General features: G+C 39.9%; 2 protein-coding genes across 4 annotated transcripts in view; both read left to right on the top strand.

Annotated features, from left to right (window-relative positions):
- The window catches only part of LOC123785479 (UDP-glycosyltransferase 3A1-like), a 29,534-nt gene extending 8,404 nt beyond the window's left edge, over positions 1 to 21,130 (top strand). The window contains 6 exon segments of the mRNA XM_045787261.2: positions 6,689 to 6,797; positions 8,905 to 9,436; positions 14,775 to 15,006; positions 16,465 to 16,684; positions 17,801 to 18,097; positions 20,489 to 21,130. Of these exon segments, the coding sequence (XP_045643217.2) occupies positions 6,689 to 6,797; positions 8,905 to 9,436; positions 14,775 to 15,006; positions 16,465 to 16,684; positions 17,801 to 18,077 (1,370 nt within the window). The 3' untranslated portion in view covers positions 18,078 to 18,097; positions 20,489 to 21,130.
- Positions 18,029 to 25,705, top strand: part of LOC123785480 (UDP-glycosyltransferase 3A2-like) — a 32,608-nt gene continuing 24,931 nt past the window's right edge. Inside the window, exon 1 of one of the 3 annotated variants that reach the window (XM_045787263.2) lies at positions 18,029 to 18,097. In XM_045787263.2, the coding sequence (XP_045643219.2) occupies positions 18,091 to 18,097 (7 nt within the window). In that variant the 5' untranslated portion in view covers positions 18,029 to 18,090. Of the gene's footprint in view, positions 18,098 to 21,227; positions 25,379 to 25,705 lie in introns of those variants that run through there. The other 2 variants (XM_045787264.2, XM_045787265.2) reach the window with 2 other exon arrangements.

Consider the following 25,705-nt stretch of genomic DNA (forward strand, 5'->3'; position numbering starts at 1 on the left):
CAGTTTTCCTTCTGTTGTTGATTTCTAACTTCATCGTGGTGTGGTCAGATAGTCTTTGAGAAGCATGTTTTAACATCTGTTGAGACTCATTTGTGGCTGAACATAGGGTGTCCGCTGGAAAATGTCCTATGTACCCTTGAGAAGAATGTGTATGCTGTTGTGTTGGGTAGAGTGTTCTGTATATGTCCGTTACACCTAGTGGATCAATGTGTGTAAGTCTTCTGTCTCCTTACGGATCTTCTTCTGGTTTTTCTATCCATTGCTGAGAGTGGGCGTTGAGATGTCCAGTGATTATATAGAAGTGAATGTTTCTCCCTCTTTTGTGCCAGTTATTGCTTTAGCTATTTTGATGGCCTCTCATTAGGTGCGTATGTGTTTGTAATAGTTATATCTTCTTGCTGTGTGGAACCTTTATTAATATGTGATGTCCTTCTTTGTCTCTTGCAATCTTATTTGATTTCAAGTCTGTTGTGATTGTTATCTGCTCATCTGCTTTCTTTTGCTTATTCCTTGCTTGGGATATCTTTTTCCGTCGTTTCCCTTTCTGTCTTTCTCATTGGCTCTACAGTGAGTCTCTTGAACACAGTATGTATATTTGGATCATGGTTTTCTTTGTGTGTTTGAGCTTCTTGTTTTTGTATTTATTTTTAAAATACATTTTGTTACTTTGGAATAACTGTCGATTTACAGAAAAGTGGCAAAGGTGGTACAGGAAGCTCCCATACACCTCCATCCTCTTTCCTCCATTGTCAATCCCATTTTTACAAAATTTTTGAAAGTGTTACTTTTTATTGAAGTATAGTTGATACACAATGTCACGTTAGTTTCAGCTGTGGGACATATTGATTTGCCAACTGTACATGTTACGATGTCCTCACCACAAGTGTAGCTGCCATCTGTCACCATACAAGGCTATTTCAGTTGGATCATGTATTTTTATCCATTGTGCCAATATCTGTCTTTTCATTGGAGAGTTTAATCCATGTACATTGAATGTAATTACTGATGAGGAGAAACTTTTATCTGTCCTTTTGCTATTTGTTGCCTACATGCCTTATAGGGTTCTTGTTCCTCACTTTCTGTATTACTGTTTGTTTTGTGTCTGGTTGCTTCTTGTGTAATGTTAAATTCCTTTGTCATTTCCTTTTGTGTGTATCTATAGCTATTTTTTATGTGTGTTACCATGGGGATTTAGTTTAACATGCTAAATCTATGTCACTCACATTTTAATTTATAACAGTTTTAGTTTATTAAAATTCAAAAATCCTCCTCATATAGTGCTTTTTTCATCCCGAACCCCTTGCATTGTTGACATCGCAAAATTACATTTTTTTTACTTTGTGTGCCCCCAAACATAAACTATCATTAATTTAAATGTGTTAGTACATTAAACTACAGAGAAAACTTGATTGGAGTTACAAACAAAGTTTAAGTAAGACTTGTTTTCAAACTAATAATACATTTTAAAAAATATGCTCATTTCAAAAAACATGTAGAAACCACAAGCTGAGTTAGAAAGCATTGCCATAGTACTAGCTTTCTATTTCCCTATGCATTTACCTGTATTAAAATATCTATTTTCCCATACCCTTTGAGTTACGACCTGGTGGCCTCCTTTTTCCCTGGAAGGCTCCCTTGAACATTACTGTCAGTGTAGGCCTAGGGGTAACAACCTACTTTAGCTTTTGTTTACCAGGAATGTGTTAATTTCACCCTCACTTTTGAAGTGTTGCCAGACACTGAATTTTTTTTTTTTTTTTAAGATTTTATTTATTTATGTGACAGAGAGACAGCCAGCGAGAGAGGGAACACAGCAGGGGAGTGGGAGAGGAAGAAGCAGGCTCCCAGCAGAGGAGCCCGATGTGGGACTTGATCCCGGAACACCGGGATCACGCCCTGAGCCGAAGGCAGACGCTTAACGACTGCGCTACCCAGGCGCCCCAGACACTGAATTTTTTGTTGATCATTTTTTTCTTAGCCCTTGGAATATATTAGCCCACTGCCTTCTGGCCACCAAAATTTTGATTACAAATCTATTGTCAATCTTAGGGGCACCTGGGGTGGCTTAGTTGATTAAGCATGTGACACTTGATTTTGGCTCAGGTAGTGATCTCAGGGTTGTGAGGTCCATCCCTGTGGCTGGCTCCATGTTGGCAAGGAAACTGCATGAGATTCTCTCTCTCTCTTTCTTTGGATGCCCATCCCCCCATCCCCAAAAGAAATCTATTCATCATCTCCTTGATGTTCTCCGGCAAACAATTTTGTTGAGTAAATCAATCATTTGAATGTGATGAGTCACTTTTCTCTTGCTGCTTTTATTATTTTTACTTTTTTATTTAAATTCAACTAGCCAACGTCATTAGTTTCAGATACAGCATTCAATAATTCATCAGTTGTATATAACAATGAGTGCTCATCATTTCACGTGTCTTCTCTTGCTGCTTTTACTATTCTCTCTTTTTTTTTTTTTTTTAAAGATTTTGTTTATTTATTTGACAGAGATAGAGACAGCCAGCGAGAGAGAGAACACAAGCAGGGGGAGTGAGAGAGGAAGAAGCAGGCTCATAGCAGAGGAGCCTGACGTGGGGCTCGATCCCATAACGCCGGGATCACGCCCTGAGCCGAAGGCAGACGCTTAACCGCTGTGCCACCCAGGCGCCCCTACTATTCTCTCTTTATCTTTCTAAATTTTGATTATAATGTGCCCTGATGTGGGTGTCTGAGTTCATTTTCCTTGGAGTTTGTTGAGCTTCCTGGATGTTTATATTCATATCTTTCATCCAGATTAGGGGGTTTCACCATTATTACTTAAAATAGTCTCTCCATTCCTTTCTTTCTTTCGCTCTCCTCTGATGAGCATCCACAATGCATATGTACGTCCCTTAGGCTCGTTCTTTTCTTCAGTGTCTTAACTTTCTGCTCTTCACGTTGGATAATTTCCATGGTCTTACCTTCAGGTTCACAGATTATTTCTTCTGGTTGCTGAAATCTGCCTTTGAATCCCTCTAGTGAAATTATCATTTCATTTATTGCATTTTTCAGTTCCAAAATTTGTTTTTGGTTTCTTTTTAGAGTTCCTATATCTTTATTGATATTTCTGTTTTGCATACACTTTTTCCTTAACTTTCTCTCTACCTTCCTTTAGTTCTTTGAAAATCTTTAAGGCAGTTATTTTAAAGTCATCGTCTAGTATATCTGCCATCAGGTCTTTCTCAGGGACAGTTTCTGTTGATTTATTATTTATCTCTGAATAGACCTCAGGTTCCTGTTTTTGGTGTGTCTTGTGATTTTTGTGGAAAACTGACCAGTTGACTTTAACAATGTGTTAAATCTGGAGATGAGACCCTCCTCCCTTCTCCAGAGTGTGCAGATTTTTGCTATTAATTTGTTTATTGTTTTTGTTTTGTGATTGTTTTAGGCTGCCCTTGTGGTGAGGATCAACCTGAGGTATAAATTTTGGTATTTTCAGATATTTTCTGAGCCTTTTCCTGGGCATGAATGGACACTTTCTAATATTGCTGGTATATGCAGTTGTGTTGTCATGTCCTAGCCTTTACTGTTTCCCTCCCAAAAGAGGACAAAGAGAAAAATGATGGGGGAAAAGGGGATCAGTCTCTTATATCCCTTGAAGCCCATTCAGCCAGAGGGTGGGTGGTTGTAATAATACAGTGCAATGCACGAACGTTGCTGCCTACTTCTTTGCGCCTCTGTGATCAGAAGCAGCAGTCAGCAATCACAGCACAGATGCCTGAGGTTTGGAGGAGCAGGTCATTTTTTGCCCACTCTAGCTCATGAAAGCTGTGTACAAGCTGCTTTATGAAGACATGTTCAGCTGCCTGCCATGAGATGGGGGTGAGTTTTAGGTAGCTGGTACTGTGATCAGAGCTGAAATAACTGAAATTAACTAAAAATGCCTGCAATTTATAGATAAAGCCTTCCACAGATGTTGACTGCAAGGTTCCGGGACAGAAGATTTAGACAGATCCTACCAGTGCAATGGTTATCTAGGTGTAGAGACAGATTCCTGGTACTCCGTCATCTTATGATGAGAATCCTCACTACTACCTCCTGGCCAACTTTTGTTTTCAGAATTTATGCATATATAGTTGAATATGTGTGTGTATATATAAAAGAACATTTTCACCAGTTTCTGTTTGAATGTGTGTCCAGGAAAGCTCCTTATACACTCCTGGTGGAAGTGGACCCACAATAGTTGTTTCTTGATGGTGTCAGGGGCGGAACGGCCTTCATCTGACACGTAATTCTTCTCAGGGATTCAACTGAAATGCCATGGCTTGTGCTTTGTGTGGGGCCAGCAGCACATCCCTCCTGCGAGCTCCTGTGTGAATGTTTGTGTCCTGCATGCGTGTGCTGGACGAATCTCTGCGAAAGGAGGTTGTCCTCCACGCAGTGTCACACATGTGCTTCTGGAGAAAGTTGCAGGTGGTTAAGATCTTGCCGGCAAAGCTTGTGAGCAGGGCTGTTGAGGTAGTCCATGAGAAGCCAGTTACAAGTGATGTGTGTCCTGCCAAGATGAAGGTGAAGAGACACTGCAGCTGAGAGCTTGTGGAAATAGGAAGTGAACAGAACATATTACCAAATCTATGCTTGCAAAGTGTCTATTAGTACTTAGATACAGTCACCAATTTCAGTAATATTGGAAATGGGGTGGGGGCTTAGTATGATCGGTCATGTCCATAGCTTTATAGTAATCCACTGCAAGTCATCTTTACTTCTTTGCTGGTTTAAGAATAGTCTAAATTAGGCTATTATAATTGTTATAAATTAGAGAGCCAGTGGAGATAATCACTCTTTGCTTAATACATTATAATCCTTAAAGGCACTGTTTTAATATATATTTGGATGTTTTAACAGTTTTAATATGTTGGGCAGATCCAAAGGTGCCTTTTTTGTCAAGCTGACTGTAAATGCTATAACCTTAATTTTATTTTTATTAGTGACTTGCTATATGAGAGCAACCATACCCACTAGGAGATAATGTAAAAAATGGCTGTTATGACTATGGGATATTTAATCGCAGTAGTTAAGACAGGGCAAGCAAATCTGTCTTCTATAACTAATATTTTTGACTCCTCGGAGTACAGAAATTTCTTTGATAAATTCAGTGGCCTCTTCTCATATACCTGTTATTTTTGCCCAAGTATTGATTAAGACCATTAAGGTTTGTCATTGGTACATCTCATTCGATGTTGAAAGTAATTTAGAAGCTTTGGTGTAGAGGACAAAAACCATTCTGTGCTTTTCTTCTGTTATAAAGGTTGTTTTTTTCTAGAGTAATGTTAAATTCCACATGTATCAAAATTGAGGACTCTGTTTTAATTTCTTTCCTGACTCTCCCACCCTGATTTCCCCCTGTATTTCCTCATCCTTTGGGCTGTTATTAGATGTGTTTTGGGGAACAGTTTGTTCTAACCTGCTCATATTTATCAATTTTTTCCTCGAATGCCCCAATTAGTGTCATCAAGCCTAGGGACCTCCCTACTGGTGACTTTGAGAGACCTGAGATTGGGTTTGAATGAACCCCTTGAATTAACTCCATGGGGGTGTCATCGGTGTTTTTCCCTATTCCTCTTTTAATCAAAGTTTTCTTTTAGCTGCAGAGTTATAATCAGCAGCAGTAGCAAGGGCATTTTCTAAGGTTGTAGTGCACCTTCTACTTTTATGGGTGTGGATCTCATCATATGACATAGTGACCACCCTTCTTCAACCATTCTGTGGGCTTGTAAACTGGAATCAGTCTTGCCCAGAGCACTGTTTATATTGGGGGCAGTCCTTGAGATGCACAGCTATTGGTTACAGAGTTCTACCTAGCGTAGAGTAATTACAGCTCATGCTGGGATTCAGAAGCATGGTCCAAGCTGACACAGAAAATAGGTTTGTGGGAGACACATGGCCAGGACCACTGAAACACTACACCTATACTTTTGTCCCAAAATGCCAATTACGGAAGCTTCTGAATAGGGTGGAAGTGAGGGTCTCTGGCTTGCTTGCCTTGAAACTCTTGCTCACAGAAGGGAGGGCATGTCGAGGCTTTCTTCTCTGTTTGCCAAGATATGTCACAGAAGGTTAAGGGGGAGATGGAGCTTGAAAGCTGTCATCAGTCCAACTTCAAAAATGGTGTCAGACTTTTTTACACATGAGTTATGGGGGAAATGCCAAGATGTGAAGTAGGGCTGCAGAGGACTACTGTTTTACATTTAGGTGTTGGTAGTTTTTTGGCTGATTGAGAAATCTGTGCATGTATCACTTTTAATTTTAATAAAAATGATTTTTTAAATGGGAAATGACTGGGGAGCTGGGATAAAATAAGATACGTATTTAGTTACAAAGTGTACCATTCACTGTATGCGCACTCTTGAAAAATTATCTGGCACTCCTTTCTCACTTAAAAATGGTGAATAGTTATACCTTTAAGTGTAAAATTTAAATAGAAACTTCCAGTACTTTAAAATGAATAAAAGTGACTGTATCATTATATGGTTCTCAATAAAGTTTAGCAGGTTGCACGATTGAAGAAATGAGAAAGCAGAGAATAAAGAATAAAGAAACCAGGGATATGGTTGGAAGAAAGAAACCGTGATATCCTCATGTCGATGTTAATTTAGGTTGTATGGTATAAGTAAACATTTCCCTATTGGTGTTTTATCTTTTTATTTTATTTTTTTAGAAAAGAATGACATTTCATACAATGTTATCAATTGGCTTTCACCCGAAGGTCACAGAAAAGAATTTAAGGAATATTTTGATTTCTTTATGAGGGAAGCTTTGCGTGGCAGGTAATTTCTTTTATTCTCTGAATGAAAGACTTGCCATTTTAGTGATAGGAATGAATGGTTGAATGCATGGATAGTTGGTGTGAGTTTAAGAGAAATGGATGGATAGATGGATGAGTGGATGGATGGGGAGATCAAGGATGGCGGCAGTGGGTGGATGGAGTAGATGAATTTTGCACTCCCAGTCATTCAGTCTTTGTACTGTTATATTCCACCGCAAGCATGTATGTAGTGAGGGGACTATTCCTTCTGGATCTTCCAGGCAACATTTTGCCAGATATTTGCGTATGTATACTCCACAGCAAAGAAGGCGGTTCAGACAACTTAATTTCCCATTGTTGGCAGGCGAGTGAGGCCTACCACGTTATACTTATTTTTCGTCCCTTATCCTCACATAAATTCAAGAATAGAAAGATGCTTATGAATATTGATTTTTTTAATACCTTGAACCACTGTCTTTTAAACTCTAAAAAACCAACTATCTTGGTGATACAAAATGAGTGAGCAACCTGAGAGATGTTGTCATTAGCTGGGATATATAGAAAGTTGTCACTTTTCACTTTGGAGGGAAAAGGCCCAAACTCATTCCTTGCTGGGTTAATACAGTGGCCTAATGTCTATCTCCCTTCTTTCTGTAGAAATTCTACTTGCTACAAGGTGGTTCTAAAATCTGGCTTTTTCCATAAAGCCTTTATCCTTAGTCAGACTAGAAGACCAAATTCTCTCATCTGTAAGAGTTCTGGTCTAAAGTTCTCATTTGAAACTTTGTCTATTTCATCTTGTGTTGTTACTCACATATTTTAAAATTGTATGTCTTGTCTCTTCTCCCTCACTTGCTTATTTCAAAGACCAGTTTTACACACATACTAAATATGGTATAATGTGGGAAGCACAGTGCTTTCTGTATTTCTTCAATTGATCAACTTAATTTCCAACACGATTAATGCTCTACTTTTGAAGAATTTGTACTTCGTATCTTGAATTTTCAACAATATTAACCAATATTTCTTTATGTAAAATGTTTTTAAATGTAATAGAGAATAATCTCAGCTCATCACCTGTTGTCACATGAAGGTGATTTTAAACCCCAGGTGGACATCTGCATATTGCTAATGAGCTCTCACCTATGTTCCTTCTTTAAGTGGGCTGATATGGTGGAATGTTGCACAGGTTACAGGTTTGCTGGGCCTTGATTCTCTCAGTCCTTCATTCAACTAGGAGGCCCATGGGTCTCCAAAGCACCTGACCTGTAACCTTTTGTCAAGAATATTCTCATCTATCGTCCATATGCTGTATAAAAAGGGTCATTTTCCCTGCAGGCATTGATGGGAAAACATTGAAAGAATAGTTCCTGGAATAGTGCCCATAGACAAGAGTCTTAATAGATATTGGTAGAATTTTAGCATGAACTTTTGTGAATACTCCAGCTGGCATGAAGTGGAAGAATAGTGATTAGCTTCAAAAAGGCTTTTATTTTTGTTTGTTTAAAATGTTAATATTTTCAGGTAGGAAGATGTAAGGCTCATGTTCAGCTTAGAGTTTAGATTCTAGTATGACCATCGGAAAGTTCCTTGTGTGAGGGTCTGTCAAATTCAGGATATACCCAGTTTCAGATAAAAGGGCTACATCATGAATATTGATGCCATTTCCACAGTTTGGTTAGGAAACAGGATAGTCACGTATAAAAGACTATCCTGTCTTATAAAAGATCATTATACAAATGAAAGTTCAACAGAGCATCAGAAAAGGTATCAACTAGACATGGAACCCTGAGATCTACTAGTGACAGGAATGTTTTCAATGTAGAATGATCTCAAAAAAAGCAAAGGAAAACAAAACGCAAAGACAAACTAGAAATTCTAGACCATAAATTAGCTTTGCTAGTGGGTGCATATGGATTGGCCAGAGAAAGGGGAGGGGAGGAGGTGAGAACATTTTAGGAAGCAGAAACACCCAGAGCAGAGTGGCAAGAGCAGAGTGTTCCTTGGACACTGATAAAATAGGTGGACTGCTGCCAGATATGGTCTTTCTTCGTGCCAAAGACTCTCTTAAGTATTATAAAATTAACAACCCCAATGAATATTTGTCATTACTGTTTTTGTTTTTACAGAGAAACATTTGACAACTTTGTAAAGTTAATGGAACAACTGGGAATTCGATGCAGTGATTTGCTAAGGAGAGCTGATATCATGGGTTCCTTAAAAAATGAGAACTTTGACCTGATATTTGTTGATATCTATGACTTCTGTTCTTTCCTGGTTACTGAGAAGCTTGGGAAGCAGTTTGTGTCAATTCTTCCCACCCAGTTTGGCAGTATGGACCATGGGCTACCAAGCCCTGTGTCTTATGTTCCGGTATCCCGATCCTTGCTAACTGACCACATGGACTTCTGGGGCAGAGTGAAGAATTTTCTGATGTTCTTTGATTTCTACATGAAGCAACGGCAATTACAGTCTACAATTGACAATACCATCAAGGAACATTTCCCAGAAGGTTCTAGGCCGGTTTTGTCTCATCTTCTAAAGAAAGCAGAGCTGTAGTTTATTAACTCTGACTTTGCCCTTGAGTTTGCTCGGCCCCTGCTTCCCAACACTGTGTATGTTGGAGGCTTACTGGCCAGACCTGTTAAACCAGTACCACAAGTAAGTAAAACCTTAAGTGTCAATATGGACTTCATGCAGAGCTCTTCAGTGCAGAATTGGTGGCTCCCTGCCAGTGGGAACTGGGGGTGATGTAGTGTGAGACAGACAAACAATGAGGATATATATTTTTATTTTATTTTATTGTTTTATTTTTTCTAGCCATTTTTTTTGGTATTTGATACTATTTCAAATTTTATTTTATTGTGGTCAAAACACTTAATATGAGATCTACACCCTTATCAAATATTTAACAGTACAAAACATAATTATTGACTGTAGGTACCATGTTGTGTCTCACAGCTGTAGATATTATTCATCTTGCTTACTGAAACTGTTCCTTCATGGAATAACAACTACCATCTTCCCTTACCCCCCTCACGCTTGGAAACCAGCTACCACTTTTGATTCTAAAATGTGACTGTGACTGAGGGCTTCAGAGGGGAGGGGGTGAGGGAATGGGATAGGCTGGTGATGGGTAGTAAGGAGGGCACATATTGCATGGTGCACTGGGTGTTATACGCAACTAATGAATCATCGAACTTTACATCAAAAACCAGGGATGTACTGTATGGTGACTAACATAATATAATAAAAAATATTAAAAAAAATAAAATGTGACTATATTTGATGCTTTCTATAAGTTAATTCATGCAGTATTTGCTATTCTGGCTTATGTCAGCATAATGTCTTTAAGATGCATCCGTTTTCCCATATTAGAAAATTTCCTCCTTTAAGGGTAAGCAATAAGTAGTATTCCATTATACTGTGATATGATTCTTTAACCATTGATCTTTTGAACGCATATTTTATTTGTTGCCACATCTTGGCTATTGTGAATAGTGCTTCACTAAATATGGGGATGCAGATATCTCTTTTGAGATCCTGTTTTCCATTTTCTTAGGTACAGAAAGAGAAATCAGATTGCTCCATCATATGGTGGTTCTATTTTTAACTTTTGGGGGAATTTCCATACTGTTTCCCATAGTGTCTTCACCATTTTCCATTCCCAACCATAGTATGTAATGGTTGTTGAGAAAGAGCATATCCTCAGCACATGCCTTCCATTTTTAATAATCATACCAGTAGGTGTGAATTGATATCTCATTGTGGAATTGATTTGTATTTCCTTGATGACTAGTGTTGCTGAGTATTTTTTCATGTATCCGTTTGCCATCTGCATGTTGTCTTTGGATGAATGTCTATTCTAGTCCTTAGCCTAGTTTTTAATGGGGTTAGAAGATTTTTTATTTTTTGCTATGGAGTTGTAGGCCTTTCCTATACATTTTGGAGTTTAATCTCTTATCAGGAATACAGTTTGCAGGTGTTTTCTGTTCTGTAGGTTGTGTGTTACTCTGTTGATTGTTTCTTTTCCTGTGCAGAAGCTCTTCAGTTTAATGTAGTCCCAGTTGGTTTTGTGGTGGTGGTTGTTTGTTTCGGTGTTTGTTCATTTTGAATTTGATATTTTGTTTTCTTTTGCATTGTGCTATATCACTGAAATCATTGCTAAGACCAATGCCATGAAACTTTCCCCTATGTTTTCTTCTAAGAGCTTTGTAGTTTCAGGTCTTATGTTTAAATCTTTAATCCATTTTGAGTTGAGATTTTTGTATGGTGTAAGGTGATGGTCGATTTTACTCTTGTTCATGTGGATATCCACATGCTGAGGCTGGGGATTCTGGTGAGACAGTGTTTTCAAAGCTATTTGCTGGCTTTGGTGAGACTGGTTACACATTGGCCTGGGATGCAGTCCATCTTCGGTTCTTTTTATATATATTTTTTTAAATGTTTCTGTTAGGGAGTGAAAGCATGTAGCCTCTTATTCTGATGTCATGCTGTACTCTTTTCAATTTTAAGTAATAGATTTACACTAATCTTATAGTTATCAAAAGACAGCAAAGCAGATTTTATGTGGTCCCCTCGGATGGTAGATCTTACGGTGTAGTGAACGATGGACTCAAATAGAGCCATACTGAACAATGGAGTAAGGCTGTGAGCTAGGGACAACCAAACAATGCAGAGGAAGAAGGAACAAATGTTTTGAAGAATTGACAAAAGTGTATGAACACTCATTTTTAGGGGATTAAATCAGAAACTTTAAGATTCATCTAAGGGTGGCTCTCTACCAATCAATACCACACAAAATAGACTTATGTCATAACTTTTGCAGGAGATAGATATTTTATTAATGGTTTAATATAACAAAATCAGTCAATGTAATACAACATATTATTAGCATGAATGGGAGAAAAAAATACATCATGTCAAGAGATGCAGAAAAAATTTTTCACAAAATCAACTCCCTTTTACGCTAAGAATACTTACAAAGCTAGGGGTAAGAAGGTACTTCTTGAACATGATAAAGAGTATATGGGACACTCTAGCTAGCAACACACTTGTCATGATAGAATGCAATCGTGCTGCCTGAGCCAGTAGTCTGAGATGTGCACTTACATCCCTGCTATTCAAATATGCCCTTGACAGAGCAAGTAGACAAGAAAAAGAAAGAAAAGGCATCCAAATAGGACAATGTAGAAATAGTTTGATTTTCATATGACATAATTCTCTGTATAGACAATCCCAAAGAATTCATACACCAAAAAGAAACTACTAGATGTAATAAAAGAATCCAGCAAAGTTGCAGGGAGAAATAGCAATGTGCAATTATGAGTTGTGTTTCCTTTTAGCCGCTTGAACAATCTGAAAATAAAATTAAGTAAATTATTGTATTTCAAGAGGATCCAATTAAACTGAGGGGTTGAAAGACATGTGCACTGGACACTAAAATTTGCTGAAAGAAATTCAGGAAGACCTAAATAAATAGAAAGACATCTCCAGACCATGGATTGTGAGACTTAATCTTGTTAAGGGGGCAGTACTACTCAAAGTGATCTGCCGATTTGATCTAATTCTTATCAACAGTTCAATGGCCTCTTCCTTTTATAGAAATGAAAAAGCCAATTTTCAAAATCATATGGAAATGTAAGAGACCCTGAATAACCAAAACAATGTGACAAGGACACAGTTGTATGACTCATACATCTGTGACCAATTCATTTTTGACAAGGGTGCCAACACCATTCAATGAAGGAAAAAATAGTGTCTTCAACAAATGGTGCTGAGCCCACTGTACTTTCACATGAAAGAGAATGTATTTTGAGGCTTCCGCACACCACATACCAAAATTAACTCAAAGTGGATTGATGGCCTAAATAAAGAGGTAAAAGCCATAAAAATCTCAGAAGAAAGGAAAGAGATAAATCGGCATGGACTTGTATTTGGTAATGAATTTGCAGATGTGACACCAAAAGCATGAGTAATAAAGGAAAAAATAGGTAAATAGGACTTCATCAGGATTAAAACCTGCTCTGTATCAAAGGGCATTGTATAGAAAATGAAAGGACAACCTACCAGGTACAAGACAAGTATGTCCTCTTACTACTACCTCTTAGCCTCATACTGAAGGTTCTAGGTACATAATAAGACAAGAAAGAGGAATAATAGGCATATAGATTAGGAAGGAATCAATAAAACTGTTTTTGTTCACAGATGACATGATGGTGCAATCCAAAAATGTGAAAAAAAAATTCCTGTAACTAGTAAGCAATTAGTGCAATGTCACAGGAAACAAGTTTAATTTATAAAGCCAATCTTATATATAAGCAATTCACAGAAGAATGTGAAATTAAAAACAATATTCCATTTACATTAGCACCACCAAAATTGTGATCTTGGGAATAAATCTAACAAAATATGTGCAAGATTCCTATGTGGAAAATGACAAATCTTTAATGAAGGAAATCAAAGAACTAAATAAGTGGAGAGAAAGTCCATGTTCATAGATAGGAAGAGTCAATATTGTTGAGTATTTAGTTCTCTCCAAATTGATCAATACGTTCAACACAATCACAGTCAAAATCTCACCAATTTATTTTGTTGACAATTATGAACTGGTACTAAAATGTTCATGGAGAGCCCAAATCCTGAAGTTCCAACACAACATTGAAGATGAAGAACAAAGTTGAAGGGCTGACATTGTCAACCTCATGACTTACTCTAAGCTACAATAATCAAGATGGAATGATATTGGCAGAAGATTAGGAAAGTAGTCAATGTAACAGAATAAAGAACCCAAAAACAGACTCATACAAATTTAGTACAGTGATGTTTCACTAAAGAACTAAGGACAATTGTATGGAGAAAACACAGACTTTCAAAGAATCGTGCAGGAAAAATGGATATCTGCACACACACACACACACACACACACACACACACACTTAGACCCAGACCATACACCCTTCCAGAAAATTAACTCAAAATAGACCCACAGACCTAAATATAAAATGCAAACACAAATGTATAAATCTTTTAGAATATGATATCAGAGAAAATCTAGATGAGCTAGTGTTTGTTGAAAACTTTTTAAGTGCAAAACCTAAGTCGTGTTCTATAAAGAAAAAGATGTTGACAAGTGTGTGAAGTTGAAATTAAAATTTCTGTTCCGGACAGAAATTCTGCCAAGAGAATAAAAAGAGGAGCCACAGAACAAAAGCGAGCATTTGGTAGAGACCTGTCTTTTAAAAAGAGCGTTAGTCACATACGCCAATAAGCTCTTTATATACACAAATATACATAGTATACAAGAACTCTTAGAATTTAACAGTAAGAAAACCAATAATTTAAAAATGGGCTAACCCCTCAACAAAGAAGACAGGCAGATGGCTAATAAGTATATGAAGGAGACATTTCCCCAGCATCTACCTCAGCCTCCAGAAGGCATGCTGCCCCCTCCTGGGCCAGCACAGCAACTGGCACTCTCCCAGGCACTAGCATCTCTGGTCTGGCATTGGAACATTCCTAAATGACCAAATCTCCCCACACCTAGAACGAGGGAGGAGGTACTGGGGCCATGTTTTCAATGAAGAAAGAGATTCCCACCACCTCAACCTTCCTCTTCTATAAAACATTGTTAGACACACAAGTCCTAGATCTAGATGTTGGTGCTACAGTATGCTTTGAGTGCCTCAAGGGTAACTTGGACTATTGTGGTAGTGGCTGGACGCCTACAGCTGTCTTCTCACTCATTTGTGATTATTGAAAGTGTTAAAATGGTAGGATGTGTCCTGAGGTCTCAGAAAAATGACTTCGGGGCCATCAGACACAATGGATATGAGCAGAGTGCAGAGGGCACTGAGCTGTCCAGGGGCTCGGAGACCCTAGTGAGCTCTAGGCACTGACAGGAGGGTGTATTCAGTAAATAGCTAACTTTTATTTCAAGGCTGTCTAGGCTTTCATGAGCAACTCTGTTCACCTCTTTTCCTTTCTTACCTCTCTCTAGGAATTTGAGAATTTCATTGCCAAGTTTGGAGACTCTGGTTTTGTCCTTGTGGCCCTGGGCTCCATGGTGAACAAATATCAGTCCCAGGAAGTTCTCAGGGAGATGAACAGTGCCTTTGCTCATCTGTCTCAAGGGGTGATATGGAAGTGTAATCCTTCTCATTGGCCCAAAGACATCAAATTGGCAACAAATGTGAAAATTGTGGACTGGCTTCCTCAGAATGACCTCTTGGGTAAGGACCTTTCCATTTATGTATCTTTACGTTTCCACTGGGCAACCCCACCAGCATGAGAAAGGGCAGCTGGTAGCTAAAGGTAATCTTTAGAGGACAGGAATGGAGCAGCCAGCTGGAGTTCTTGGGAAATCAGGCTGTGCTTCCCAAATGGCTAAAACTGCCATGTTTTCTTCTTTCTTTCTATTGCAGTCCTGATACCTGCCGCCAGAAGTGATACTGTTGTCAGGTTGTTTTGACCTTACCATACTTGGCACAGACCAAGGTAGCCCAGACACAGTTGAAGACAGTGTGTGCACTCAGAGAACACACACGGGGGGTCGTATTGCTCGTTCCTAGCCTCTTGAGTATCTTGTAGGCCATATGCCATTAGAGACACACACTCCCACACATCTTAGTACATTCTCCTACCCTGCAAAAGGTGTACTCATGGTTCCACAAAATTGATGCTGATGGTTTCCTAGGGGTGTGCCAAATATCTGAGTGTCAGGCTGAGTAACCTGTCAGATGGTTATTTGCTCCATCGAATTCTTTGATAACAGAGAGTTCCGTAAACCCCAATACATTTTCCTTGTCCTTTGTGTCACTTTTTGGAGCTCTTCAGTACCACTACCACTGCCCACAACAGAGGTTCATCCTCAGATTATGGCTCATAAAGATATTGGAACTTAAGATGGAGGGTTCGGCACAATTTTTCACAAGACTTGGTGTGGGTAAAAAGGATTCTGATTGTCAAAGAAACAAAAATAGATTCTGATGCACATCCCCGTTGAGAGGCAGCGTTTGAGATGAACGCTTCAGTATCAACACTTGGTTTAGTTTTCTCTAAATAAGCGTGGAGTGAGCGCACAGGAACTAGAAATACTGAGTTGGGTGGTCCATCGTTGCCTACTTTAGAAGATTTCTTATGAAGTCGAGGAGAAAGCACATACAGCGTAAGTTTGATGAATGCCGTATGAGATGTGATGTCAATAAAAGTGTTAACCTTTCAGATAAGAGGGAAGTGAATGGGAAGTGAAGGGGAAAGCATGAGGCCTGGAGCGGAAGAGACACATACAGAGTCAGAGATAGAAATCAGAGAAGATACAGACAGAGTTACACTGGGAGAGACTAAGAGAGGACAGAGATAAGAGGAGAGAAACAGGGTGGAGAGATGGACGGATGGATGCTAGGATGGACGGAAGGAAGGATATGTCTTGCTTAGCACTGTTCTCTGAAGCTTTCCCTGGGTTCTGCCTCTTAGACGGATAGATTTAGAGGAATCTCTGTACAGAGACGAGGCCAGAATTTTATATCTTGGAATACATACCATTGAGTGTACCCTAAGCTAAATCAATAAATACAAGTTAACAAAATAATTTGAGATCTCTTTGTAATTTTTTCTGTCCTTGGAACTTTACCTGGTGTTCTGAAAATTTTCACCCTGAAATACTCTGCTCTGTTCCTGATTTTCAACAGCTCACCCACGCATTCGTCTCTTTGTCACCCATGGTGGATTGAATAGCATAATGGAAGCCATCCAACATGGTGTACCCATGGTAGGGACACCTGTGTTTTTGGAACAGGTTGAAAATCTAATCCGAGTGGAAACCAAAAAGTTTGGTGTCTCTATCCAGCTAAAGCAGATGAAGGCAGAGACATTGGCTCTGAAGATGAAGGAAGTCATAGAAGACAAGAGGTATGGAGCTCTCTGGGCTTGTGGTCACTTTGGCTGAAACAAAACATCAGACACAAAGTGCACTGTATGGCTCTTTTTTGTTATAAAAGCTGAAACTTCCAGACATGGAATTTTATGTGTGTGATGCTAACACCTGACCTGTCTGAGAACAAGACTAGGCAATTCAGGTTAGATGTTGAGAACAACTTCTTCTACAAGGGTTGTGACCACCCCGAATTATTTACACAGGGTCTCTGAGAGGTCTTATATTTTGGGAGTGGTTATAGTAGAATTACAGTGACGCAGGATGTAGCCTTCCTGTCCCCCAATATGCCACACTGTTTCCTGCCTCAAGCCCTTTGTCAGTTGTAGAACATACTGCCCTTCTCTTCACAGGGCTGGCTCCTTCACGACCATCGAACTCATCTTCAATGTCTTCTTCTCAGAGAGGCAGGCAGTCTTGGTCTGATAGTCTCCCACAGCTTTTAATCATAACTCATTTTTCTCTCTTAACACTTCTCAGGATCAGTCACTACCCCATTTCTTTCTGTTTTAATTCGTTGTGTGTCCCTCATACTAGAAAGTAGAGAGTTAACTCCCCTGGACAGCCTAGTGTCTCTTGTTTTTCCTTGTGTTGCCAAGGCCTAGCACAGGGCCTACCAGAAAATAATTTGGGATGGATTTCTGTTAAGTGAATTAGTAAAAGGGTCCATGTTGTCTTAGGTTAATTCCCATCCAGCACAAGCATGTGGTTATCATGATGAACTGAATATCTTATTAGGGTCTCAAGGTCATTTACCCTGATTTGGGTGTATGTTATATCACATATATTCATATATACTCTGTCCTTTAGCCTTCCATAAGCTCCTTGGGTAGAGACTCATCCTTACATTTAGTCCCTTTTTTATAATTTAGCACTTTTAGCATGAGGCATGGATCTTTGCATGGAGAAACCAGGTTGAACTTTTCAATGGGATCCAGCTGGACTATGACAAGGCCAGGCCAACGACTTTTCCTTGAAACTGAGTCTTTGGTGCATATGGATGAAAGTGTGTGTGTGTGTGCGTGTGTGTGATGCAAGGTCTCTAAGACTCCTAAGACCACATGAGTAACGCCCACCTCTGCCTCTGCCAACAGGTACAAGTCAGCAGCCGTGGCTGCCAGCATCATCAGGCGCTCCCACCCCCTGACTCCTGCCCAGAGGCTGGTGGGCTGGATCGACCACATCCTCCAGACAGGGGGTGCGGCACACCTCAAGCCCCGTGCCCTGCAGCAGCCGTGGCATGAGCAGTACCTGCTGGACGTCGTCTTGTTCCTGCTGGTGGTCACCCTGGGCACCCTGTGGCTCTGTGGGAAGCTGCTGGGCATGGTGGCCAGATGGGTGTGTGGGGCCAGGAAGCTGAAGAAGGCCTGATGGAGGTGCATCCATGAAAGGTATTCGGGGAGCCACTGGATGTAGAAAGATTTCCCCAGCATAGGACACCCGTGGTGTCTTCCCCATATTGGCACTTGCAAAATTGCTTTTCACTATTTTCTGCCTGTGTTTAAGAATTCTTGTGAAGCACTCTTGGGATTCTTCTTTAAAATTGTGTTAAAATATATATTACATGAAATTTACCATTTTAACCATTTAGTGAAGTCAGTGGCATTGAGCACATTGACGTTATCCTGCAAACATCACTGCCACCAATTCCAGAACCGTTTTCATCCTCCCAAACTCAAACACCCTGCTGATCAAACAGTAATTCCTCATATCCCTTCCCCCACTCCCAACTCAGCAAGCTCCAGGCCACCCTGGTTCTACGTTCTGCATCTGTGAATTAAATCGTGGTTTCCTGATTTGCCCCTCGTGAATGGATGCCTTACTGAGACCCAGACGTTCAGCAGACAGGTCCACCTTCCTCCCCACTCCCCGTTGCTAGACACAAGGCCCTGCTTATTGCATCTTGGGTGCCTAGACACTTCTCATTCTCTCTTCCCTTTCTCCAACCTCACTTTTTTATGGAATGATAGAAGATACTGGCCAATTCTTCTATTTTGGGCCTTCTCCTGTATCTCTTTTTCACTTCACCTGCAAGCACAGGAAGCCTGGTCTCTGTCCTGCAGTTAGGCAGGCATGGTCCCCCAGGACTCCCTCTGTGGTCACAGTGCTGTCTCCTCCTGTGAAGAGCATTTCCTTTGCAGGGTAGGCCTGCAGCCTGCCTTTGGGTCACATGTGTTGCTCTGGTTTTCACTTTTCACAGTTCTTGTCTCAAGATCTCCAGTCTTCAAAATCTAGTCATGGAGACCTCACGTGCAGAACCCGGGCCTCTGCATGAGTTTTGAGGCCTCATGGTCCAGTGTCTACAGCAGTTCCCAGGGCTTTGTTGATTTAGGAAACACCTATCTGCCCCCCAGTTGTGGCAGAGGGTATCCCTGTATGTGGTGAACCGTTAGGAATTATATTCAGTTCCTAGTGACTTACCTCAGAAGTATGCCTTAACCACCAGGGTTTTTGTTTGTTTGCTTTGTTTATTTATAAGGGCTCACCAGTGTGGTGGCTCCATCCTATTGTCTGTAGCTCCCTCCTCTTTCTAAAATTAATTAGATTTTTTTGACTGTTCTATCTCCTCTACTAGACACCAGGCTCATTCTCAGGCAGTTTCCTTGTATAATATGTTTTACCTTCCCATGATTGTGTCTTCACATTTAATTTTCATTTTCACGTGGAATTCCGTGTCTCCTTAGAAGTTTCAAATGTATGGTATCTTGTGTTTTAAAACATGGTGATGAAAATGGTAGATACAGTGGGCGGCCCTAGACACCCTGGTTTTTGATTGCTTAATCTGGGATTATGACCACATCTTGAAATAATGCAAATGGAGGATGAAGCAGCCACTACAAATACTGCCTGAAGAAGTGGAAAGGGGCCACTCTTGCTCATGTCAAGATAGGATTTTCTGGGTAGGATGCAGGGCTGGTGCCAGGTGTCTACTGAGTTCTGTGAGTTCTCATGTTTACAATGTCACCTACAGCCACAAGCATACTACATGAGTACAGTGTGTATGTGTGTGTGTGTGTGTGTGTGTGTGTGTGTGTGTGTGTGTGTAATTGAGGTTTTATTTCTGCAGTTCTTATGAGATCTCTGAAGATGGTCTCTGGCAATAGTTCCTTGGGAGGCAGACCTGAAGTGTTCTCTGTGTTGTCATTAGAATGAATAGCTGAGATTTTTTTCCCCCCTCATAACCAACAAAGGGATAGCTTCCAGCTGATGAGTCTCATTCCTGCTCTCACCATGTCATCCTCTCTGAACACTTGTAACTCAGTGAGGCCAACTCTGTGCCTGCTGATTCTTGTTCTACGTTCCCATCCGGGGAATCTGATTGGAGGCAGCCAGTGAGCCAGGATGATGCCTGCTGCCTTGTTCCATCAAAACCTTCTCCATGGGGCAGACCGTCAGCATGGCCTTGATAGTATGGACATCTGATCTCATCATTCACTGGTTCAGATCCTTTGTTGGCCCTCATTGCCTGGAATACAAGCCCTCTGCAATTTATTTCTGCTACCACTCCAAGTGTATCTTGAAAACTCTGAAATAGATCCACACAGACATGTTCAGTTGATTTATGAAGAAGGTGAAAGACCAGTCAGTGAGAAAAGAAAAATCTCTTCAGCAAATTGTGCTAGAACGGTCTTTGATTTTTACTTAATGACATACACCAAAAGATATTGACCATTATTGCGTACCATACACAGAGCTTAACTCACAGTATATCATTGACCTAAATGTGAACATTGAAGCTACGAACATTCTAAAGGAAAGTCATTGTAATCTTATTGTTGCAGAGATTTACTATTCAGATCATACAAGCTCAAATCATAGAGAAAGACATTGGATAAATTGGATCTTATCAAAAGGAAAAACTTTCAATCTTCTAAAGGTATACACGAGAAGACAAAAATTAAACCATCAACTAGGAGAAAATATTGCAACACATTTCTCAAAAAACTTGTATCTAGAATATCTAAACAAATCTTACACCCAGCACAAAAATGGATGAAAAATGTTGAACAGACACTTCACAAAAGAAGATATGCAAATGGCCAATAATCACTTGAAAAATTACTTAACAGATTAATCATTAGAGAAATGCAAAATAAAACCACAAAAGAAAACCTAGTATCATGGCACATCTACTAGGATGACTAAAATTTAAAAGACTGATCATATGAATAGTTAGCAAGAAGACAGAGCTACCTGGACTCACACCCATTCCATTGCTGAGTTTGGGCATGAAAATGGTTCACTCACGCAGGAAAATTGCCCTGCAGTTTCTTGGTTCAGCACACACTTGCCACATGACCCAGCTATTCCACTTCGAGGTATTTACTCAAGTTAATGAAAGCCTATGTCCACATGGAAATCTGTACACGAATGTTCATAAGAGCTTTCTTTATAATAACACCGACTAAAAAAAAAAAAAACAACTATATGCCCATCAATAGGTGAATGGAGTAACATTTGTATTATATCCATTTAATGGATTAATGGATTGTATTATATCCATTTAATGGATGCAGTTTAATGGATGCAGTTTGTTGTATACAAATTATACTTTAAAATTGATTTGAAAATCTTTATATGTGAGATGTGTTTCTCAGTGTCTTTCTTTGCATCCTTAAAAATGTAGTAGTCATGATTTATTGCTGCATTTGAATATAATTGGAAATAAAATACATTTTAATAATTTTTTTCTTTTTAAAAAAAGATTTATTTATTCCAGAGAGAATGAGAGAGAGTGCATTCATGAATGGGGAGAGGGGCAGAGGCAGAGGGGAGACAGAGAATCCACAAGAAGATTTCCATCTGAGTGGGAAGCCTGGCACTGGCTCCAGCCCAGGCCCCTGAGATTATGACCTGAGCCAAAACCAGAAGTCTGAAGCTCAACCAACTGAGCCACCCAGGCGTCCCAATAATTTCAAAAATAGTAGAACTAGTACAGTTTTGATGAGGGAGGAGATATGTGTGTATAACAATAGGAGTTACTTCCTGGAGAATCAGAGAACTACTGGTAAACAGAGTAAGGGTTCATGTTCAACTTAATGCAAGTTTATTTTGTGAGTGCGACCTGAAGTCTTTCCATAATTATAACCTAAAACAACACATTTGAGAAATGATAAACACAGGCAAAATATTTAATGTGTTGCTCTTTCATGGGCATGAAAGATGACACGCTGGAAGGAACTACACATAAAATACATGTATTTGGAGGTATATTTTAAGATGCTGAAATGGAGTTCAATCTGTCAAATATCTTTCCCTTCATTATGTAGTGATTCTTCTGCTTATCTGTTTCTACATTAGCACAAGCCATGGCCACGTATTGGTTCCTTGTGTGCCGAGCTGCGCTAAATGCTCAGTGGATGTGATTCCCCCCCCATCAATCGTCTGTTGTTTGGTTTATCACATCCTAATCAAAGATGGTTGTTTAAGTGTCAACCAATTATCTTACTCAGAAAGACTCTGGTCTAAAGATAAATATAGTAAGCTAACTTTTATTTTTAAGGCAAGAGAACAGGGGGAGAGAGTAAAAATATAAATCTGTTTTCCTTTGCAATAAAAAAACAGAGGAAGGAAAAAACAGAATAATGTGATAGAGTATCTATAAGGCTATTTTTGAGTATCATGAAGGTCAGGGAAACAAATGCAGGTCTATGGATTTCTGTGTTTATATAGTTTGGTTTTCCAAAGCATGTTAGTATTTAACATAAAAAAATTTAAATAATGGAGAAGAAAACTCTAAAATGGAATACAAACAGAAAGAAGAGAATTCAAAAGGTTTCTTTTTTTATTTTTAAACATTTTATTTATTTGAGACAGAGAGAATGAGTGGTGGGGAGGGGCAAAGGGAGAGAGAGAGAGAGAGAGAGAGAGAAGCAGACTCCCTGCTGAGCAGGAAGCCTGATGCTTGCTTGATCACAGGATGCTGAGATAATGACCTGAGCTGAAGGCAGACTCTTTTTTTTTTTTTTAAGATTTTATTTATTTATTCAACAGAGATAGAGACAGCCAGCGAGAGAGGGAACACAAGCAGGGGGAGTGGGAGAGGAAGAAGCAGGCTCATAGCGGAGGAGCCTGATGTGGGGCCCGATCCCATAACGCCGGGATCACTCCCTGAGCTGAAGGCAGACGCTTAACCGCTGTGCCACCCAGGCGCCCCTGAAGGCAGACTCTTAACCAACTAAGTCACCTAGGTGCCCCTAAAAATGTTTTCAAATGTGTGACATAAGTGCACTGTACCAAAAAACAATGAGTGAACACAGTTGCATTTTGAACATAGTAGTTTGAAAATCTGTCTTGTCAATCTAAAGAAAAAAAGAACTGCAATAAGCCTATTGTTGAGAAGACTATTTTTTGAGTAGTCTGTTGGGTAGGGCTGATGTTCACAGTTGGTGGATGAGTATATGGTGACCTTTTTTTAGTGCATAGCATGATTGAGCAAATGAGTAAATATACCGAAGATGTTGAAAGGAGATTTCTTAATCTTAGAAGGGGAATTACTAATGTGGAAATGGAGAGGCTTAAAATTACCTCTGGGGTGGTGTATTGGAGTGGAAGGTATCAGTATGAATTCACAATTTTTCACAAACAAATACAAACATGGCAATGTACATATGTAATATTTATATCCATATCTATATTTAATAAATCTGTCCACTGGAAAGTGATTATAAACAGCGGAGTTTCGTTAGCAATGAATACTTCTGCCAACCATATTCAGGTTTCTAAATACTATTCTTTATTAAAAGGTTTTCTTGAGAAATGGAAGAAGTTAAGACAGACAAGAAAGAACAAGAGGAGTCTGGAAATTGTGTGCAAGAAATAAAGAAAAAGTTCCACATGGTTGAGGTTAAGCAGGTGTAATCCAATCCATGATGAGAGTAGGCGATGATAGACCACTGAATAAATATAAATCGATGAATAAATAATGATAAACTGGTACAGATAGATGAAAGGTAAATAAGTTGATGGATGGGTGGATGGGTGGATAGGCTGATAACTAGATAGATGGGGCAAAACTAGATAGATTTGTTTTTAACAATACCGTGCTACATGAAAAAAAGAAAGAAAAATGCAGTTAAAATCATTACGTGGCCACCATAATAGTAATGATTGGTTTAGGTAAGAAATATGAAAGATGATAAAATGAGTGAGTAAAATTTGGTAGGAACAAAATGTTTACACAGCTTCAGAGTGTCTCCCCACTCTTTACTTCCTAATTGTAGGGTAAAAAATAGCAACTTTACAGCAGAGAATCTTGGTGAACACCACCTTAAACAAGGGAAAGAGTTATCATCTCTAATAACAGGACCATCTGACATCATGTGCTTCCCATTGTGATTCACTGAGATGGAATCAACACCACCTTTGTAGTATTCCCACCAAACTCCCTAGTAACCTGAAGTCTGATGGGAAAACATCAGGCAAGCCCAACTTGAGATCCATCATACAAAATAAGCAGCTTGTACTCTTTAAAATATCAATGACATGAAAGACAAAGAAGGGCTGAGAACCAATCCTCACTAAAGGAGATGAATAGATGCAATGTGTGATCCTGGATTGGTTCCTGCACCAGCAAATTCATATCAAGTCATAGGATATTAATCGGATAATTGGAGGGATTGGAATAAGGTTTGTAGATAAAGTACTGTGATTAGATAAATATTAAATGGTGCCTTCCTAATGCAGATTAATTTTTTCGTTGGGAAGACAAGAATACCTGAACAGATGATAATTGTGAATGCACGTGCATGCAATCCTATAGTATAAGGGAAAAGTGGAATTATGTTGGGACAGTTTTACAACCTTTCTAATAAGTTCAAACATAAGACTAGACCTTCTTGGTGCCTACCATCCAGTCCCATTTTGTCATGGCCATTCAAATGATAGACTGACCTTTAGAGGTTCAGTGTTTCAGGTCAAGAACTGGCCCTCCAGCAGGGCTTAACACTTAGTGGACACTGACACTTGTCAACAGTAGGTTACTTTCCAAAGAATCTCTCTGAGCAATAAGTGTAGGTAATTTTTCTTTGGAAATCAGCTCTTGGGATCTTGAGATTGGAATACTAGCAAAGATTTTAAGCAGGTACCTGGGGAAATGGGGCATGAGGATGTCACAATGAGGTCAACAGAGCAGTTAGGAGGTGGAAAATTCATAAGAAGTTTCTTAAAATGGAGATAGAACTGGGTCACCTGGAGGTGGAACTATCTTGGAAGTGACTTCCTAAGGTTCCTACCATTCCTGGTTCAGAGAATCTTCTCTATGGAGAGAGTGGTGTTATCAGGGACAGAGAGGGGTTAAGGAGAGCTCACTAACTCCTCCTTCCCACTGCTCCAAGTTAGGGAGGGTGAGGACAGATTGACCAGTAGAGCAAACACTCTGGGAGGAGGAGCCGAAGGGCCAGAAGTGACAAACCCAAGAGAAAACAGGCGGGATCCACCCCTCTCCTCTTCCCCAGCTTCCTGCCAGCCCATTTCCTTGGCTGCCAGTGCAGCACGTGTCCCCAGAGCCCACAGGTCACTGTGCAGGGCACAGGGCTCTGGGCACAGGGCTGGGTGACACAGCTGGTACTGGAGCTAGATGGCGGGGAAGGGAATGTTGTTGCTAGCAGGCTTCCTTCTGCCTGGGTTCCTGCTCTCAGAGGCCACCAAAATTCTGACTGCCTCCTCACTGGGTGAGTGTTTGTCAGGGGAATTAGAGTCAGGTGAATCCCAGGCACCTGCTGCTGTGCTCAGGCACACACCCATGGGTCAGAGGGTCATTCTATGTGGTTCTCCTTATAAGGCTTGGGTAACGGGTTAGAGGAGGGAGAAAAGGGAGCAGGCCTGGAGTGGCAGAGTGGGGTCCCTACTGCTGGGGGTAGGGAAGTTAGTTGTGGAGAAATCAGCGGTGTGCTTTCCTCTCATTTTATCTGCTCTGGAGGTGCTTCCCATTGTGCATGGCTGGCGCCAGTGTTTAGATCCAGTGCCGACCTGGAGACCTTAAGCCATTTACTCCAATG

This window comes from Ursus americanus, chromosome 15 (genome assembly GCF_024610735.1).
Source record: "Ursus americanus isolate L20-20 chromosome 15, mUrsAme1.1.p, whole genome shotgun sequence".
Lineage (NCBI taxonomy): Eukaryota > Metazoa > Chordata > Mammalia > Carnivora > Ursidae > Ursus > Ursus americanus.